General features: G+C 53.5%; 1 protein-coding gene across 1 annotated transcript; it reads left to right on the top strand.

Moving 5' to 3' along the window:
• The first annotated feature begins 1,304 nt into the window (after window positions 1-1,304).
• Col6a1 (collagen type VI alpha 1 chain) lies at window positions 1,305-17,707 on the top strand. Its single transcript, XM_027394274.2, has 35 exons — window positions 1,305-1,543; window positions 2,295-2,424; window positions 3,669-3,869; window positions 5,271-5,430; window positions 5,763-5,891; window positions 5,974-5,994; window positions 6,168-6,188; window positions 6,272-6,316; window positions 6,916-6,969; window positions 7,440-7,484; window positions 7,603-7,629; window positions 8,112-8,138; window positions 8,237-8,281; window positions 8,552-8,605; window positions 8,807-8,869; window positions 9,248-9,310; window positions 9,405-9,458; window positions 9,556-9,591; window positions 9,926-9,988; window positions 10,385-10,447; window positions 11,503-11,565; window positions 11,787-11,849; window positions 12,126-12,176; window positions 12,413-12,448; window positions 12,689-12,751; window positions 12,935-13,000; window positions 13,193-13,228; window positions 13,624-13,660; window positions 13,971-13,979; window positions 14,412-14,545; window positions 14,966-15,075; window positions 15,185-15,368; window positions 15,488-15,668; window positions 16,107-16,136; window positions 16,288-17,707. The coding sequence occupies exons 1-35, from the start codon at window positions 1,423-1,425 to the stop codon at window positions 16,908-16,910; spliced, it is 3,108 nt and encodes a 1,035-aa protein (XP_027250075.1). The 5' UTR covers window positions 1,305-1,422; the 3' UTR covers window positions 16,911-17,707.
• Window positions 17,708-19,983: the final 2,276 nt, after the last annotated feature.

A 19,983-nucleotide genomic window follows, 5' to 3' on the forward strand; every position in this document is an offset into this window, starting at 1 on the left:
CTGCATGTTTCCCTAGTCATCCTTTACTCATTTCCCCAAGATCCCTCAGGCCTGCTGACAGTGCATGGCTCTGAACCCAACCAGGAGACCTCTCTGACTGTCCCCATGTGATGCTATGCATCAGTCGTCATTGCTGCATGACAGACCCCTGCTCCCTCAGGTTCAGAAGAGCACACCCGTAAGAGCCCAGCAGGGAGATCAGCACTACTGCCAGTGTATCCATCCACCAGTCCACCAGGGTATCCATCGGTGCAGTCACACCAGGCCCCGGCTGGAAGGGTCTGAACTGTTTTGATTGCTTGGTGTCCCTGTTCCGTTCCCCGAATGTCTGCACATGAGGGTCACCACTCTATAGAGGAAATGGCTTAGCTTGTGGAGGCTCCAAAGCCCAAGCAAGAAGGCCGTGTATATAGCATGAAGTCACAGAATGAAGCCATGTGGGGGGGGGGGGCATGAGATTACTGCCAGTAAGACCATGTGTCCATCATGGTGACACATTCTATAGGGCAGACATAAAGACAAGGGATTTGATCTCATGGAGTCCTGGGATCAAGTGTCACTGCTGGTTTTCTTTAAAGAACTTTTACTGTTAACGATGTTAATATTTGTAATCAAGATTTTGTGTTCTAACAAGTATACCATTGTTCTGGAGTCTTCTCTGGGCAGGGATGGCTCTGGCTTTATCTGGAGCCTTCTCCTCCAGAGACTTTATCAGTACACACACACACACACAGAGAGAGAGAGAGAGAGAGAGAGAGAGAGAGAGAGAGAGAGAGAGAGGAGAGAGGGAGAGAGAGAGAGAGAGAGAGAGAGAGAGAGTTTTCTACAAACACATCCATATATATAGTTGTTGTTGACAACTTGGTTTTCCCAAAGTAAAGATCAAAATACCTTTGGGAAATAAGTATTTAACTAAACGGAAGAGAGGGCTACACGAAAATCTCCAATGCCTGAGAAAGCAGTGTCTGTGGGAGCCGACACTTGCACCAGTAAACTGGGCTGGTCAATCCCACAGGCGGTATTTGGAATGAAACTGCCAGAAATATTTCCCCTTCTTCGGGGATCACATATTTCATACACACTATTTCATTCTACATTACACAGGACAGTCGACTAGGAGTGAGCAAATGTCCCACACACTGTGGCCACTGGAATTCTTCAGCCTAGGAGTATCTTGGCTCATAGTACCCTACTGGAGAGGGGGTTTTTCTTGAGGTTCCAGAGACCCGATGCTGTGACTCACTCAGCTCTGAGGCCCTCCCCTTCCTCTCCCCCTCTTCTCCTGATCCCTCCCCTCTTTGCACCTCCCTCCCTCCCTCCACTCTCACTGGCTCTCCACAGCCCAGGGCTCTAACTGCAGCAAGCGAGACAACCTCTTACCCTGCCATCTCCAGCGCCCACCCTGACCCTGGCCCGCACTTGATGGTGACCCGAAGGCCAGCCAGAAACATGAGGCTGGCCCTCGCTCTCCTGCCCCTGCTGCTACAGGCCTGCTGGGTGGCCACACAAGACATCCAGGGCTCCAAGCCTATTGCCTTCCAAGGTGAGTAAGCTGGTTGTGCTCTCCCAGCGCTGTATTTAGCTGCCTGAAGGCCGGAAAGTAGACAGACTCAGTGCCGGCACATCCCCACCTGGGTACTGCCCCTTGTCTCCTTTTGTCTCAATCCTGTGGAGAGCCACTGAGAAGGGGCCTTGTCCCTTGTCCAAGCCTGCATTCCACTCAGTTCCCATCTTGAAGCAGCTGGAACACTCAGCTCCCGGCCACAAGGCCCTGGAGTCCTGTCACCTCAAGTCTTTCCGTGCTAGGGGGATGACAAGGTGGGGAAACTTCAGAGGGACCTACCAGTGAGGGGATCTTGTGGCCACCATCCCCGTCTGTTTTCTCTCTGAGTGAGTGACCGTCAGAGGCCCCAGAACTGCTATTCTTCTCTCTTTGCCTGACAGCCAGTGGACAGAAGGTGACCTGTCCCTTCACACCTCAGCATGAGGTCGCGGCTTTGAGAACATAATGAGAAATAGTCTAGTTCTCCCAGGCAGCCTCTGCCCTCTATAACTGACCAAAGGCCACTCTGACTGAGGCTCTGTTCAAAGGAAAGGACACCCTGGGTGTCACTCAGACCCTGTGGTGTGTGGCCTACAGTCAGTCTGCCATCACCTGCCCAGAGCCCTACTGCTAAGAATGGACAGTGTCTCAGGGAGCCCCTGTCCTAACTGGGGATGTGTGAAGGGGCCTGGTGCTCCCAGGGGGACTCAGGGCATGGCTAAGTGACCTTACGGGACCTTCTCTGGCTCAGACTGCCCTGTGGATCTATTCTTCGTGCTGGACACCTCGGAAAGTGTGGCCTTGAGGCTGAAACCCTATGGGGCCCTGGTGGACAAGGTGAAGTCCTTCACCAAGCGCTTTATCGACAACCTGAGAGACAGGTAGCGTGAGCTTGCCTTGGCCCGTCCTGTATCTGTGTGGGCCTGGGGACAGGGTGGACCTGCATGCAGAGCTGAGCTTTAACCTCTCACTCCAGAGCTCCATCCTGTGTAAGGGCAGCTGGGGGGATGGGGAGGCCAAGTGAGCAGGAGACAGAACAGTGAGAGGAGTCATCTTGCCAACAGGACTGAGGAGACAATACTGAGGGTACAGATTTGGGGGTCTCTATCCTCCAAACATAGACAGGACTTTGGGGGGGTCAGCCAGATATGCAGCTAAGCCTGATGCCTGGAGTCCTGCTTGCAGCTGGACCCCACCTGGTCCACATGGTCATCACAGTTTCTGCCTAAGTCCTGGGCCAAACATCCCCAGTGTCCTCAACAGAGGCTGGGAGGAGGGGACTATGGAACACTGCAGACATCGTTCACTCCCTTTCTCACTCCCTCCTCAATGGGGCACTGAGAATGGGGGGTGTGGCTGGGGGCAGTCCTGAGGGAGGATAATGAGCCTCCCCCTATAACAGGGTCCCTGCACAGCCATCAGTCAGTGTGAGGACTGGAATTCAGCCAACACAAGCCTCAACCTTACTAACTACCCATCCAGGGCCCAGGGCCATGCCCATAGAGACCACAGCCCCAGAAGACCCTCCTACCCCCACCCCTACCCCCAGGGCTGCCCACCTCAGGGACTTTGGAAATCGGAAACCTGAACTTAGTGAAAATGTCTGGGGCTGTAGGAAACAAAAGGAAGTCCCAAGGCAGAAGGCAGTGAGGTGTCCCTTTACCCAGCTTCCGCATCTCAGGATCCCACCTGTGATATGGGGTAGAATTGCATTTTACTACAGGGGCCTTGGCCACCTTGTCTCCTGAAAAACCACACGGGCCACCATAGCACACCTTGGAGAGCTGAGTGGCCAGATTCTACAGAGCAGGGTGGAGGCAGCTTGGACCTACTTCAGAAATCCCTTTGTCCTATTTAGAGCTAGCCTGTGCCTACCTCTATCCTCACCTAGCCCTCTGCAGTACGCTGGGGTCACGTTTACAGCTCAATTGAGACTCGGGTTGGTTTATCCAGCCATACCCATAGTGTGGCCCCTGGACAGGGACCCCCTCTTTTTTTGTCACAGGACCCTGAGCTACCTGTCCATCTGTGAGATGGGGATGCAGCACCCTTGGGTGAGACAGAAAGTCCCTTCATGAAGGTCAGGGTTAGGCTTCCCCCACCTCATCTCACCTATGCCTCACAGGTACTACCGTTGTGACCGCAACTTGGTTTGGAATGCGGGTGCATTGCACTACAGTGACGAAGTGGAGATCATCCGAGGGCTCACACGCATGCCCAGTGGCCGCGATGAGCTCAAGGCTAGCGTGGATGCGGTCAAGTACTTCGGCAAAGGCACCTACACCGACTGTGCCATTAAGAAGGGGCTAGAGGAGCTGCTCATAGGGTGAGTGGTGCATGGCCAAATCCAGGCCCATCATGTCTAACCCTATCAGCCAGGACAGTCTCAGTGACTGCAGACACAGGTTTTCTCAACCTGTGTGCTATAGGGCCTCCTTGGCCAGTTGTTCATGTCCAGGTGAACTTCCACCAGGCTGCCCATTACCCATCAAGCACTGGGCTGAAGTCTAGAGACTACCTCAGGGAGCAATGTGTCTGTAACCACAAACCTATTCACCTTGCCAGGGACCACAGGGCCATGTGCCAATCTCCACCCATACATGTGTCTAGCTACTGTCTCAACTGGTAAACAAAATAGCCCTAGGAAAGAGGGAATCAGATAGTGACAGAGAGAGATAGGAGGAAGCCAGTTACTGCAGTAAAGCTATGGCCACGCAGTCCTGGAACCTCCCAGCTGAAGTCCTTTAGCAGTGGACAGAATGGCTTCCATTTCACTTCCTGTCATGTGTGGGTCTGAGGCCCTTTCCTCATATGACTAGATGCTTTCCCGTAATGACCCAGGCGTTGAGCTGATGGGTGACAGGTGGCTATGACTCTACTCCTTCCCAGGGTATCCCATGACCAGGTCAGGCATAAGCCATACATCTACCCGTCCTCCCATGGCATCAGCTGCCCAGTGCAGCCAGCTCAGGGGAGAGACACCAGCCCCTCACTATTCCTCCCGTCTGTGGCTTCATTGAGATACCCCAGCATTGTGAGGCTGCAAGGCTGAGCCCCATTCCAAGGCCCATTTAGCCCTTCCACATTAACAGTGATGTGTGATGAACTTGCTCAGGGTGGGCTAGGCCCTGTCTCCCATCTGTAGCAGTATGAGGTGAGTAGGCTAGTGGCTGGATTGAGGGCAAGGCCTAGAGCATGGGTGCCACACGCAATCCACCGAATCAACTTGAAGGAGGTTGCTCTAGAATACCCAGGATGTGGCCCCCAGCATGTGGAAAAGCCCTGCCGTCTGTGTGGCCCCCTACCCACTCTGACCTCTTCCTCAGGGAGGCCCGTTGCACTGTATAGGGTGAAACAATCTGAAGCTATCTGAGTCCCCTACCTCTTACACCAATTGCCTTCCACAGGACCACCACCCCCAGTAGCCCAGGGTCACCCTGGCTCTCTTGTTCTCAGAGGTCTGGGGTCCAAGGCACCTTGAGATGATGCCCAATGAGGACTGCTCCCTTTCCTCAAAGTTTGCATCTCAAAGATGTGGACATGTAACACGACCTGACACTGTAATTATGATCGATGGTGACTCCTGCTCCCTGGGTGACAGGGGACAGCATGTCCAGAGATGCCTCAGGTCCTTCTCCTGGACCTCTGGCCACCAACTCTGAGGGTCTCAGCTCTGGTTCCCAGGCTTTGAGCCTTAGAGAGGCCCTCATGCTGCCCACCTCTCCAGGGGCTCCCACCTGAAGGAGAACAAGTACCTGATCGTGGTGACCGATGGGCACCCTCTAGAGGGCTACAAGGAACCGTGTGGGGGCCTAGAAGACGCAGTGAATGAGGCCAAGCACCTGGGCATCAAAGTCTTCTCTGTGGCCATCACACCTGATCATCTAGTAAGACCCTGCCTCCTTTTATGCTCTCAACACACAAGATGGAGAGTGTCTGGGCTCCCGCCATCTGGATCCTAGAGGCCCTGGTGTCCTCTCCTCTGCTACTATTTGGGCACCCACAAATTGTCTATTTCAAGGCCTCCCATGGGCTGGGCTCCTGGTGTGACCCTTAGGGTGGAGACACCCCAGTAGACAGTCCTAGCCCTTCAAAGGGCTGAGCCCCCCCCCCCCGAGGAGCTTGGGTATCCCTGCGCTGGCTCTGCAGCCACCACCCAGGTCACAGTGGCACATGGCCTCTTGGAGACAGTTCATTCTCTCTTCCTCCATGCTCCCAGGAGCCACGTCTAAGCATCATCGCCACAGACCACACATACCGGCGCAATTTCACAGCAGCTGACTGGGGGCATAGCCGAGATGCCGAAGAGACCATCAGCCAGACTATAGACACCATTGTGGACATGATTGTGAGCACTGCCATCTTTGGGGTGGGGGAAGGAGGACTGTACTCAGACGACAGAGTAACTCACTCTTTGATTTCCATTTCAGAAAAACAACGTGGAGCAAGTGGTAAGTAAGTGCTTACCCCTGAGCCATGTCAGGGCCTGCGCCTTACACAGGTCCTGGCTCTGGCAGTGTGGCCCCCTGTTGGAGTGAGTGTCCCAGGGCCCCTCCCTGTCCTTGTTGGAGCACCCATCCCCTGCTTTTGGATTCTGACTGGTGTCCTATCCTTTCTCCTACAGTGCTGTACCTTTGAGTGTCAGGTAAGTGTGGCCCACCTTCCCTGCTGGCCCCTTGACCTTGTCTAGGGTCTGGGGATGAATAGGGTCTCTCTTGTTTCTTTCAGGCTGCCAGAGGACCTCCTGGGCCCCGAGGTGACCCTGGGTATGAGGTGAGTGGCCAAAATTGCCTTGCTTCTATTATGATGGAGCTCTGTGCCTACCTCCTTGGGAACCTTGTACACCCAACACTGTCTGGGCAGGTGCCTTTGTCCAGGGAGAAAGACCAGGAAGCACTTAAATGTGGGTTTGGGGTGTGGGAGTTGGGCATCTGCTTGATTCTGAAACTGGCGGTCCAAGCTCTGTTGTAACTCACATGGGACAAATCTGAACACTATGGGAGAAGCTGGGGTCACTCTAGGGTGGTTTTCCTGCCACATGGCTGCCATCCACTGAGCTATGGCCCCTCAGAGAGCTTCCATGCTGGGTCTTCCTGTTCCTCTGGGCCTGGAGCCCCACACCAGCTCAGCCTTGAGGAGTTGTGAGCATAGGCACAGCTCTAGGCCCAAGTCTGGCCAGGGTGACACAGCACGAGGAACCTGGGGAAGACTCCCAGAACACAGGCAGGCCCTGGGCCAGAACAACTCTGGAGCCTGGATGGAATCCCTCTGAAGATCTTTTTCACGCCCAAGGATTCTTGCCCAGATTTCCAGAACAGATGGGCGTGCCTCCTGACCTGCTCCCTCCTGAGCTGATCTCCTCTGCCTTCCAGGGGGAACGAGGAAAGCCAGGTCTTCCAGGAGAGAAGGGAGAAGCTGGGGACCCTGTGAGTATGGGTTACTGTCTGCATGACCATGGGGACAAATGCTGAGAAGCCTGAGGCTGGGGATCTGAGCCACAGAAACTTCCAGAACAAGAGCTTTGAGCACAGAGATCACACGGCCTGTCCTTTGTCGGAGGAAGACAGGCTGCCCCAGTGGTCAAGCCAACAAGTTCCAGGACCTCTACTTTGGGCCAATATTCATCTCCCAGCAATTCCCCCTTCCTTTCCAGCCCTCCTTAGGGTGTCCTGGCTCTCCTTCCCCTGGGGTACCGTGTCCCCCTTCTCCTCCCTCCTGGGTGTCCTGGGTTCCCTCCTGCAGTTTGCCATGAGATCTTGGAGACCATTCAGGGGCCTCAGCAGGTCACTGGGGGGTTCTATGTGCATCTTTCTAGCTGCAGTGAGAGGTGAGATGGGCTGAGTGGGACCTTCCCCTGCTCTCCAGGGATGTCTGACTATCTCTCGTTCTATTCCAGGGAAGACCCGGGGATCTTGGACCAGTCGGGTACCAGGGTATGAAGGTACGTGTCCCTAATGTTCAGTGACTCTCTTGGGTAGAGTGGATCAGGGTTTGGCAACCAGGTACGAACTGGTCTGTTCAACAATAACCTATGCCTTCCTTTTCTGTTTGGTTCCTAGGGAGAAAAAGGCAGTCGTGGAGAGAAGGTGAGTGAAGACCAGCTTCAGGCTTGCACCTCTGGGTACAGAGTTACCTCGACTGACAAGCATCACAGGGAGATAGCTAGTGTTCCTGTCAGGAGGAAGCATAGGAAATAGACCCTCCTGTCCCACTCTATGCCTCAGGGGGAATGTGGTTGGTCTCTAGGGACAGGTCCCCTGAGTTCTGCTGCCACTTCAGGCCACCTGGATCAGAAAGGACTGGGGATGGAAAATAGCACTTTTCCTCAGTAGGCAGTTCCTAGAGACCCTCAGAATGCAGGCCCTGTCTGCTTCCCTACCCATTCTGTTCACTGTCCCTGACCTCCACAACTCCTGTTCTCTAGGGTCGGTGGGCTGTTGTATCCATAGTAGGGCTGCCATACTGCCCGTGTCTTACTCCCACCTAATGGGAAGATGACGGTACAGTGTGAGCTGCCCCTGGCCCAGCCAGGGGACTACCTCTCACCACCTTCTTCCTGTTTCCACAGGGCTCCAGAGGACCTAAAGGCTACAAGGTGAGTATGGATGGGTCAAGGACATAAATGCTGTTCATGGGCCGGTGCTAGTGACATCTGGCCTTTGTCTAACCTGGCTTTGTCTCCGTGTCTCACAGGGTGAGAAAGGCAAGCGCGGCATTGACGGGGTAGACGGCATGAAGGTAACCATGAGGGTGGGGGTGCTGTCTAAGGTGGGAGGTAGACAAAGCCAGGGGCTGCCCCAAGTGTGCAGGTGCAGCTCCCACAGTGGGCCTTCCTGGGAAACTTGGGAGTGAGAGTCAGGTGATGTTTCCTGGCAAGACCCAGGTCATAGTAAACCTCAAGTGATCTACTTAAGTTCAGAGGGCTCCTGGCCTTCCTGGGAGGGGCTTGGGTGAACAGTGATCGAGTCTCCACTCAATCATTCCAATCTTGATGTGTCCTTCTGCCAGGGGGAGACGGGGTTCCCAGGACTACCAGGCTGCAAGGGATCGCCAGGATTCGATGTAAGTTACTTCCTCTACCCCCTATATTTTGGAATCATGGGTTTTGGGAAATTTGGTCCAACCCTTGTTATACTGACTCTGCCCAATGGGCAGCCCATTGTGAATTCATTTGATTTATTTGCTCAGTCTGTGGTTGGCCACTTATTTGGGGCCCATGGGGATCTTGGCTAGCTATAATCTACATTTCCATCTTTCCACCAGGGCATTCAAGGACCCCCAGGTCCCAAGGGTGATGCTGGTGCCTTTGGACCAAAAGGAGAAAAGGTAGGTGACAAGCAGCCCCAGAGAATAGAGACTTCAACATTTATCAGGGCCCAGGTCAAGAATTCCTCCTAGGAGCCAGTGTGAGGAACAAGCTTGGCTCTGAGAAATGCAGCCAGGAAACCGTAATGGGCAGACTCTAATTTGCCATTCACCATCAAGCATCTCAGGTCTGGGCCTGAGCAGTTTTAAGGCTGAGATGGTCAGCCTATGCAAATGTGGGTGAATTGTGGGGACCTGGGAGGTCAGAACTCTTCCAGAGTTGGCTGGGTGACCTGAGGTTTGGGTATGAGAATGTAGTCACTGCACCCAGGCCCTGATGTGGCTTCCAGTGTCTGAACCTGTGGACCAAGCATCCATGACATCTCTGACCTTCCCCAGGGTGAAGCTGGAGCAGACGGTGAGGCCGGGAGACCAGGGAGCTCAGGGCCACCTGGAGATGAGGTAAAATTCGTTGGCATATGATGGGATGGGGTGGGATGGGATGAGCCTCATGGACACTGGAGCTTGTGGTCATTCTCAACTTGTCTTCCCCCAGGGTGATCCAGGAGAGCCTGGTCCCCCCGGAGAGAAAGGAGAGGCTGGTGATGAGGTAAACACCCCTATCCCTTGTCCAGCCTCTATCCCCACTTGTGGGCTGAGTGCAGGCTAGTGCACAGACTAACATATGCAATTCTTCCTTGTCCTAGGGGAATGCTGGCCCAGATGGTCCCCCAGGAGAGAGGGTGAGTCAGTTGAATGGCACTGCACTATTGTCCTCACCATCGACAGCAAAGGCTTTTGTGGCCTGGCCTGAGCCTGACCACTGTAGGTCCTTAGGACTTCTGTCTGCATGCCTTGGCTAGGCAGGAAGCCAACCCTAGCCATTCTAGATTTCACCTTGTGTGCTGGGCCTTGGGTCACTTGGGAGTCTGTGGAGGCAAGTGGCCTGAGGAACACAGAGACCCTCCTCTGGAATGATCTGGCATGACAACAGAGACAACTGAGGAGATCCTGGGCCCAGCCTTCAAACTCCCATCCTTCCCAGCAGTGGTTCACAGTCTGCTTCTCTCCACACAGGGCGGCCCTGGTGAAAGAGGACCTCGGGGGACCCCTGGTGTGAGGGGCCCAAGGGGAGACCCGGTGAGTCATGTCTTGGGGATGTCTAGGGGACACGCTCAGGCTGGAGTTGAGTATAGTTTCACAGGGCCAGCTATACAGCCTTGTTGGTGTCTAGGCCTCAGCCCTCCTGCCTTCCTATGGAGGGCTCAAACTGCCAGGGCTCTGAACATCCAAGGTAAGGTCATCAGTCCATATCCCACCAGAGGCTTGCTCATTAGTGGACCCATCCAGAGGAGGAGAATCTGCAAGTGGGGCCAGCCTTGGTCCACAGTTTTTGAGTTCAGCAGACTCTTTGAATCCTGGTCAGTGTGCCTCAATAGCTGGCCACCCAGTAGCAAGCTGACTTGCTAGTCTACAGCAAATTGCTGCTAGCCACGTGGCCTCTACCTCTGCACTCATGGGTTCATTTCTCCCCAGGGTGAATCTGGACCACAAGGTGACCAAGGAAGAGAAGGCCCCATCGGCATCCCTGGAGATCCGGTAAGAAGCCTAGATAGGGCAGGGAACTGCGATACCTTGGAGCTTGTAGGCTCCTGCACCGCTCAGTACTAAGCCAAGTGCTTCATTCGGGTCTTCCGAAAGAAATGCTCCCAGTGGCTCGGCATGGGGGACCTCCTACAGATTCGTGTTCCTGCAGACACATGGTGTCCATGCTCAGAGCTAGCTTGGGTTCAGCTGGGTATGGATGTGTGTCAATGTTCAACATGAGGCCAAGGGATGTATTGGAGGCTGTGGGACACAAACACTTATAGACGCCATACCACCCTAGATCTCTGCCGTGAGCTGTTATGTTCACAGGGCCTGGTAGCATGGGAGTGAGGAGTAATAGAGACCTGGCCTCACAGGGAGGGAGACTATGGCAATGAGGACAGAAGTGAGTCTCTAGGCTTTGGGGTGGATGGAGATGAACTCTTTGAATCCTTGGGAGACATGAATATGAGACTGGATACAGGTGAGTTTGGGAGAATTAACATACGAGAGGTTCCATGATGTAAGGCTGTGGGTAAGATCTTTTAGAGCCCATGTTCAGGAAGCCAGGCTCAACCCAGAGACACCGAGACTTCATGTCCCAGACCAGGCATGGCCCCAGAGCCATCAGGAGAGAACTAGGTAGATAGGTCGCCCATCTTGGGAACAAACATAGCCTGAGTCTGTAGTTGTCCTTGTTTGTCCATATGGTCAGAAGTCTGGTAAGGAAGGGGCTGAAGACTTGGTAAGAGACACTACCTATGGAGGTACTTCCAGGCCTGTGAACTAAAGGGAAGACATCCACACACCCTGAGACATAAAGAGAAGGCTCCATCATGGACAGTGGAGAGGAGGGAACTGCAGGGAGCCCACCCTGACCACACCCCATGCTGGCCACTGGCCCCGCCTGTCATGATGTCCCCAAGGGTCCTCCACTCCTGTGTCCAGGACCCAATTTCTCCATATAAGATCAAACCCCATGCTCTGGGACTCTCAGTTCTCAGGGAAGGAAAACAAGTGTGGGCTGGGGGTAGCGAGCAAAACTCTCATGGTTTTTAATTTCCCAGGGTGAGGCTGGCCCCATTGGACCTAAAGGATACAGAGGTGACGAGGGTCCTCCAGGCCCTGAGGTAAGCACTTGCCCACTCTGCACTGCTAGTCACCTAGGAGGCCAGCCCTGAGTGTCACTCTGAGGACAATCCTAGTCCTTCAGCATATCCCATACCCCCACGCCATCTTTCTGCACCTGGCCTTCCCTCGCTTGCCCTGGGAGAGAGCCAGTCCCAGGAGGATATTGTGCCACAAACTCACATTGTCTGTAACCTGGCTATTACTTGTCCCCCTCCTTTAGGGTCTCAGAGGAGCTCCAGGACCCGCTGGACCCCCTGGAGACCCGGGACTGATGGGTGAAAGGGTGAGTATTTGGGAGCACAGCCCTACTGGGCTACTGCCGGGTCACCAGAGACTCGACAGCTGGGACTTGCCTTACTTGGACCCTTGCAGAGGTGCTGGGGTGGGGGTATCCACAGTCAGCTCTCAAGGATGAGGATGCCTCAGGCAAGACCCTCTTGCTTAAAAGTTCAATCCAGGGCAGTCCTGGGGAGGCGGCTTTTCCCTGGCTGGGGACACAGCTGTCCTGGGCTCCTCCAGACATCTAGCCATGATGGACAGCAGCTCTCTCTACTCTCAGGGTGAAGATGGCCCACCAGGAAATGGCACAGAAGGTTTCCCCGGCTTCCCTGTGAGTGCTATAGACCTACCCATATATCTACCAAGACCCGCTTGGTATCTCTCTGACCACCTAGGCACCTGGATGGATGAGAAAGACCAGAGCAATCAGCTAGTTTGGGCTTTTGGCCCTGGGCCTCTCTCAGCTCTGGGCCCATCCACCTGTGGTTCTCACTTGGCTGCTGTCGTCCGTCCACCCTCCACTCCCGCCGCTGGGCCCTGGTATAACCATCCTATGTTCCTTCGCAGGGTTATCCAGGCAACAGAGGCCCCCCTGGGATAAATGTGAGTATCTCTGCCATGCCTCTGACAGATCATAGATGTGTGTTCACACTGCATACATGCACTTGCATGGGCCTGCACAACCCACTGTGAGCACTTTCTCGCGTGACATCAGGCAGCATGCACATGCACCGATATGTGACTCTGGGAGTACCTCAGGGACACTCCAGCCATGTCACCTCTATCTTCTCTGCCTACTCTACATCCTAGATCCCACTAACCCATGTGTTTTGTCTCCCGCAGGGCACAAAAGGCTACCCTGGCCTCAAAGGAGATGAGGGTGAAGTTGGAGACCCGGGAGAGGATGTAAGTGGGGTGAGGTGAGGGGCAGAGTCTTTCGAGAGTGTGAACCCTACAGGCTTTGCTCACTGGAACAGAGGAGCAGGGGAAGGCTGGGCATGTACTCTGAGGGGCTGGAGCAGTTGGACTAGAGTGAGGGCAACTGGTACACATGGCTGTTCCTGCTGACTCCATGCTGTTTCCTTCCAGAACAACGACATTTCACCCCGTGGGGCCAAAGGGGCCAAGGGGTACCGAGGCCCAGAAGGACCTCAGGTAGGTGATGTGGCTGGGAATGGAGGTTAGGCAAGGCCATTCGCAGCAATTAGAGGTGGAAGCCAAGAGACTCACAGGACCAGGCTTGCCCCACGGACAGATGGGGACACTGAGGTCCCTAAAAGACATTGTTTAGGAATCCTTGGGCACAAGCTCCTCATTTAGAGTCTTTGTCTGCTCTTGCTCTGACAGGGACCTCCAGGACATGTGGGGCCACCTGGGCCAGATGTAAGTAGAGTGTCTGTAAATGAGATCCAGGGGCTGACCACTATGGCCATGGATCTTGATGGGGCATTAGTGAAACCTGGAGCTCCCAACCACTGTTCACAGATGGGAGCAGCTGGGGCAGGAGGTCTGAAGCCTTGCACTCATACCACAGGAATGTATGACTGCCACTGGGACATGGGACAGCCATGGAAGAGATGTGGCTATGGGGGACACATGATAGCTATGTTGATAGCTATGTGATGGTAACTGCATCATATCTTATATTCTTAGGGGGTTAATTAAGGCAGGAACACTCTAGGCTGTGAGAAGTCCCTGCACAGATCCAGGGGGTTCCCAGGGACCACCAGGACTGGCCTCTACCTAGGCCACATTAATATTCTCACCTCTTTCCCCAGGAGTGCGAGATTTTGGATATCATCATGAAAATGTGCTGTAAGTATCCTGATCTTAGGGTGACTTTCTTAATGAGATGGAAAGTTCCCGACAGCCACGGGGCCTAGCATTCTGCTCCAGAAGGGTCTCTGATGGTGAGAGACATAGGCAGGCAGGGCCTAGGTACACTACTGAGACTGGCAGGTCCCCCATACGAGAGAACCAGGGCTGGGCTACACATCCTCTGATATTTGAGGGACTCTGATCTGCTGAGGGCCTGGCCAGAGCTAGGTAAAGCCAAGCAGAGCAGGACAGGGCACTCTGTAGTCTGGAGCTGTTCTGTTTAGTGTTCTTTCTCCTCTCTCCTCAGCCTGCTGCGGTGAGTGGTGCCTCTACAGTCTCGGGAGTTCCTGTGAGGCTCTGCAGTGGGTTAGCAATGCAGCAGCCATTCACTCGTCCACTTTGCTCTCTCACCCATCTGTCTTCCCAGTGAGCGGTACCCTGGGGACATGCAGGCCCAGGACACCGCTGTTCCCTGTCCTCTCTCCCTAACATTTCAAGTAAACATCAGCAGTCTGGGGCAGAAACCAGACTTCCAGGACTGTCTTATTCACTCTTCCACAGGATGAGAGTGAGGATAAAGGGGCAAGGGTGGCAACTGTTGGGTCTGGTCAACGAAGGCCAACCTGGGAAGTCTACCTCGCAAGGAAGCATGGGAGAAGATCCATAATTGACAATGTGGGGTGGGATAATGGAGTACCAAGGGAAGCCTGTAGAAGGGCACTAAGGGCTGGCCCATCCCACCCCCTAGAGTGCACATGCGGCCCCATTGACATCCTCTTCGTGCTGGACAGCTCTGAGAGCATTGGCCTTCAGAACTTCGAGATTGCCAAGGACTTCATCATCAAGGTCATTGACCGGCTGAGCAAGGATGAGCTGGTCAAGGTGAGTCCAAGCCAACCTGGGACCACAGGTAGAGCTAACAGAGAGTCCAGCCCCTCTACCTGGCTTCCCAGCTCATTGCTGAATACACTGATGTATGTATACATTGAGCTGGTCGGAGCCTGCAACAAAGCCAAACGTATCTTTAATGTCCACGGAAGCTAAATGCATGCATTTCCACCATGTGGTGCAGAGAATCTTGATAGTGGGGTCAGACTTCATCCTTTAATGATGGAACCTGGGAGGGCTATGTACAGAGCCTTGCGGACCCGAGGGAGCAGTTATGGAAGTCCCTGTGTGAATGAGCACGCTGAGTGAGCACATAGGGGTCTCAGGCCTCAGGGGAGAGGACCTGGGGAGGCTGGGATTATAGGACATAGGGGTGTTGAGCTTCAGACCTGATGGTATGTATCATTTCTACAGTTTGAGCCAGGGCAGTCGCATGCAGGCGTGGTACAGTACAGCCACAACCAGATGCAAGAGCACGTGGACATGCGGAGTCCCAACATCCGAAATGCCCAGGACTTCAAAGAGTGAGAGAATTCCCAAAATCACTGCCCCATCCCTGGTCCTGTAGTGGGCCTGGTCCAAACAGGACCCTGACCCTGGCTTTGACCCTGGCCTGTCTGTCCTCTTATGCAGAGCCGTCAAGAAGCTGCAGTGGATGGCCGGAGGCACGTTTACAGGAGAGGCGCTGCAGTACACCCGGGACCGGCTGCTTCCACCCACCCAGAACAACCGAATCGCTCTGGTCATCACAGATGGACGCTCTGACACTCAGCGGGACACCACACCCCTCAGTGTGCTTTGTGGCCCAGACATTCAGGTGGGTAGCTGCACAGCCCCAGCAGCGGCTGAATGGGGCCTCCTGCACACATGGGGACTGCTCTTCTGGGAAGGAGAAGTACAGGGTCAGGCTGATCCATGAAACCCTGTCCTCTGCAGGTAGTTTCTGTAGGCATCAAGGATGTGTTTGGCTTTGTGGCGGGCTCCGACCAACTCAACGTCATTTCCTGCCAAGGCCTGTTGTCGCAAGGCCGGCCAGGTATCTCCCTGGTGAAGGAGAACTATGCAGAGCTTCTAGACGATGGCTTTCTGAAGAACATCACGGCCCAGATCTGCATAGGTGGGTGCCGGGGATCAAAGGGCTGGGTGGGCAGCGTCAAGCCTGTCTTAGACATGTCCCCTCAGCTTTCTGGGACTGTTTGGGCTAGGAACATACCTCAGAATGCACCTGTCACTGTCACCTCAAGAATGGCTGTGACCGGGCTATATGGCACAGTCCAGGGTAACCTCTGGACCAGCAGAGCAACTCAAGGGCAGGTGTTCTCATGACTCATGCATGGGTCAAGGTCTCCACCCCCAACACCATGGGCACACTGTATGTCAGCCTTGTGTTGATCCGACTCCATGACGTGGACAACTTGGTCAAGGGATGCAGTTTGTGCCAGAGTCAGCAATGCCTGACCTTCAAACCACCTCTCCTCCTCTGAGACTCAGAGCGGGCATGGTAGCATAGGGTCATGGAGGCATGGCATTCATTTCATGTGATTTCTCTTTACAGATAAGAAGTGTCCGGATTATACCTGCCCAAGTGAGTGCAAGGATGGGAAGGACAGGGTGGGAAAGCCCCCGCAGTGCTCTTGGTTCTCTCTTCTGGGCCTTGGCAGCTCTGAAAATCTGGCTGCTCTCTGGCCAGCCCTCTGGAGTCCATCCAGTCTCAAGCCACCATTTTTTCCCCACAGTCACATTCTCCTCCCCGGCTGACATCACCATCCTGCTCGATGGCTCAGCCAGTGTTGGTAGCCACAACTTCGAAACCACCAAGGTCTTTGCCAAGCGCCTAGCTGAGCGCTTCCTGTCAGCAGGCAGGACGGATCCCTCCCAGGAGGTGCGGGTAGCCGTGGTACAGTATAGTGGCCTCGGCCAGCAACAGCCAGGGCGGGCAGCTCTGCAGTTCATGCAGAACTACACAGTGCTGGCCAGCTCTGTGGACAGCATGGATTTCATCAACGATGCTACGGATGTCAATGATGCCCTGAGCTATGTAACTCGCTTCTACCGGGAAACCTCACCAGGTGCCGCCAAGAAGAGAGTCCTATTGTTTTCAGATGGCAACTCACAGGGGGCCACAGCGGAGGCCATTGAGAAGGCTGTGCAGGAGGCCCAGCGTGCAGGCATTGAGATCTTTGTGGTGGTAGTGGGACCCCAGGTGAATGAGCCCCACATCCGTGTGCTCGTCACTGGCAAGACCGCGGAGTATGATGTGGCCTTTGGTGAGCGCCACCTATTCCGAGTTCCAAACTACCAGGCCCTGCTTCGTGGTGTGTTTTACCAGACAGTCTCCAGGAAGGTGGCACTGGGCTAGAGGACCACACACATGGCTGTGCGCATGGGGACACACTTTGACAGGCCTTCCTGCCCTTCCCACCACTGACCATACAGGAACAGGAAATGTGACCCAAATGTTCCTGAACATTGTCCCACTGTCTTAGAGGGAATGCGGAGATGCACACTGTTGGCTTTGTGTTATGTCCTCTGTGGCTCACCCGAGTTCCTGTCTATATCCCTCTCTTGATTTGTCCAGCATGGCGGCCATCTTGCTGACCTCTCTCTGCATCTCGGCTGCATCCAGCCATCTCATCTTCCTCCTCGCTGCCCTTAACCTGTTCCTGGTATCTTCACACCATCCCTGCAGTTTCTGTCTGTGTTGAGTCTTCCACACTCACAGTGAAGCAAATCCTTGCATGAGCTCAGCTTGCTGGGTTGCGGCTTTTAGAAGAGTAAAGACCAAGAGCATTTTCCAACTCAAACTTGGAGGAGGCCACTCCTCTTCATCAGGTGCTTGTCAGTGACCGATGTGGACCTTGGTCCTGGCCCTTAGTGGCTCGACATGAGCAGCGGGAAATGCTGGTTCCCGCCTCTTGTCCTTGAGCTGTAAGCGCAAAGGTGCTGCCTGCAAGGGCTTCATATACAAAGAGGCTTCGTCTGGACAGTTCACACTCAGGTGTTCTGTCAGAACCAATCCAGAGATCCTTTGCCTTAAAATAGTGACTGGTCCTTCTTTGTCAAGACCTCCTTTAGTTAGCTTTGTCATGGTTCCCCCATGCTCCCCTAATCTGGTCTAAGCCAGCTATCTCTGCTAATAAAGGTTTCCATTTTTTCTCTGTGGCTCTTCCCTTTATCCACACACACTACCCAACACACCAGAAAGAGAAGCCAGTGCCAGACAGACTGCAGGGCTGAGGGGAAGCTGCCCAGGCCCATGGACACAGCCCATCTGTTTCAGAGAGGAAGAACACATGATTACAAAGGCCTTCCCAAATCAGGGAGCTGTAGTGCTGAGGTACATAGCACCCTGCAGGGCAGATTCGAAAGACACGAGGGCTTGGCAGGCTTGTCCAAACAGATAACTCCAGACCACCTGGTTCCAACCAGATTACCCCAGGTCCAACAAAACTCAACCAAATTACATCATATCCAACCAGAATAAATAAGACCAAATGATATCCAATGAAATTACACCAGACCTAACCAAATCTAACCTGATCAAACCATATTCAATGAAATCCAACACAGTACACTGGACTCAAACAAATATAAACCTGATATAAATCAGATCCAGCTAGATACACTAGAACAAACTGCATTTAGCCAGATTAAATCAGACTAAACCGCATCTAACCAGATTAAACTGGAACAAACCAGATCTAACCAGAATATATAACCCTAAACAGATTACACAAGTCTAAACCAATCTAACTAGATCAAACCAGATCAAACAAGACCAAACCAGGTAATAACATACTAACTCAGATCTTAGCCAACTAGATCCAACCATATTACACTAGACCAATCCATGTCCAAGTAGACTAAACGAGCTGCAAACAGATTAAATCAGATCTAACCAGACAAAGACCCAATGGACAACTAACGACTAATTCTGCTTCTAAAATCATTCTCCAGAAATCCGTAAGGGAAGCTGAGGAAGATGCCTGGGTCAGTTGATAGTTACTCAGAATGAGGTGGGAGTCTGACATGGCACTGGCTGTGGCTACGGCCAGGAGATGGCCTATGGCTTCTGAAATGGTACCTTGCAGGGTGGGGGCTGCAGACACAAATGCAGCCAAGTGGCAAAGGAAGAATGTAGCCATGAGAGTCCCCACTGCCTTGTCCTCCATTCTTGGGGAGTTGGGAGGAGAGGCAATAGAATGGCTGACTTAGATGGCTGACCTAGGAAGCACTGGTGTGTGGGTGGGGTGTGGGGACAGCCACACTGGACTACACATACAGCATGAAATCCCACAGCAACAACAACAAACCAAAACACTGGATCAGTGGTTCTCAACCTGTGGGTTGTGACCCCTTTGGGGGAGTAGAACAACCCTTTCACGGGGGTTGCCTAAGACCATCAGAAAACAGAGATACCTATATTATGATTAATAACAGTATCAAAATTATAGTTACGAAGTAGCAATGAGAATAATTTTATGGTTGGGAGACACCCACAATGTGAAGAACTGTATTAAAGGGTTGCAGCATCAGGAAGGTTGAGAACCATCTCACTAGACCCTTTCTGCTGATGGAGGGTAAGTATCCAAGCAGAATTGGAAAGAGGAAGGAGGGGAGAGAGCCGAGGAGAGGCACACAGTAGGGAACCCCGAGGGGCTGCTAGCTTGGCCACCCTATCTCCACTCAGACACCTAGCTCTTTCCTCAGTTTCCCCACCACAAACAAGCTTAGAAACGCATGACACTCGGCTACCTGGAGAAGCCATTCACATCCTTCATCCCTACGCCCAGGAGCTGAGAGGAGGACCAAAGGATAGATTGGGGCGGGGCAAGGAGCCTGAGCAGAGAGGAAGCAGGGAAGGTGTTTTCTGCATCCTCTTTTTCTTACTGCCCAGATCGCCCTGGTCTCTCCAGGTCTGCATCCCAGATCCAGTAAGGCCTTGATATCAAGTCCAGGTCCTTGCCACATACTGTGGTTCTTCACCCCAAGGTCACCTGTCCCAGATGCTTACTGTGGTCATCAGGGACTCCAGACAGGAGAGACTATGTGTCTACTGGGCCCAGTTGTCACAGATCCTTGTTGGAGCCCAGTGGGAACCTCTGCTCTCATAGAGTGAGAATCAGCTCCAGGCTGAGGAATTGGGACACAGTGAGAGACTTTGCTGTGGCCACAATAAGACAGTGGTTGCTGCCACATGAACCACTCGCTATTCCTAAGCCAGGACCATTGGCCATTTCTACCCAAACCTGAGTCCCCTGAATCTCTTAACCCCTGTCCTTTGTCCCTTTGAATCTCCTACCTCTTTACCAGATTTTTCTCTGCCATGAATAACAGCAGCAGGACAGATAACAGTGAGTAGATTCTCAGAGTCTGGATGTGCCCTGCCTCCCACAGAGTGAGTCTTTAGTCACCCCTGCTGCATATGCAGG

This window comes from Cricetulus griseus (assembly GCF_003668045.3).
Source record: "Cricetulus griseus strain 17A/GY chromosome 1 unlocalized genomic scaffold, alternate assembly CriGri-PICRH-1.0 chr1_0, whole genome shotgun sequence".
Classification (NCBI taxonomy): domain Eukaryota; kingdom Metazoa; phylum Chordata; class Mammalia; order Rodentia; family Cricetidae; genus Cricetulus; species Cricetulus griseus.

Excerpts from the sequence above, each read along its gene's own strand:
- Col6a1 (XM_027394274.2), top strand. The coding sequence starts at position 1,423 with ATGGTGACCCGAAGGCCAGCCAGAAACATGAGGCTGGCCCTCGCTCTC. Across the intron at positions 6,317-6,915 it reads GAGGTGACCCTGGGTATGAG|GGGGAACGAGGAAAGCCAGG; the intron begins GTGAGTGGCCAA and ends TCTGCCTTCCAG. Across the intron at positions 8,606-8,806 it reads AGGGATCGCCAGGATTCGAT|GGCATTCAAGGACCCCCAGG; the intron begins GTAAGTTACTTC and ends TCTTTCCACCAG.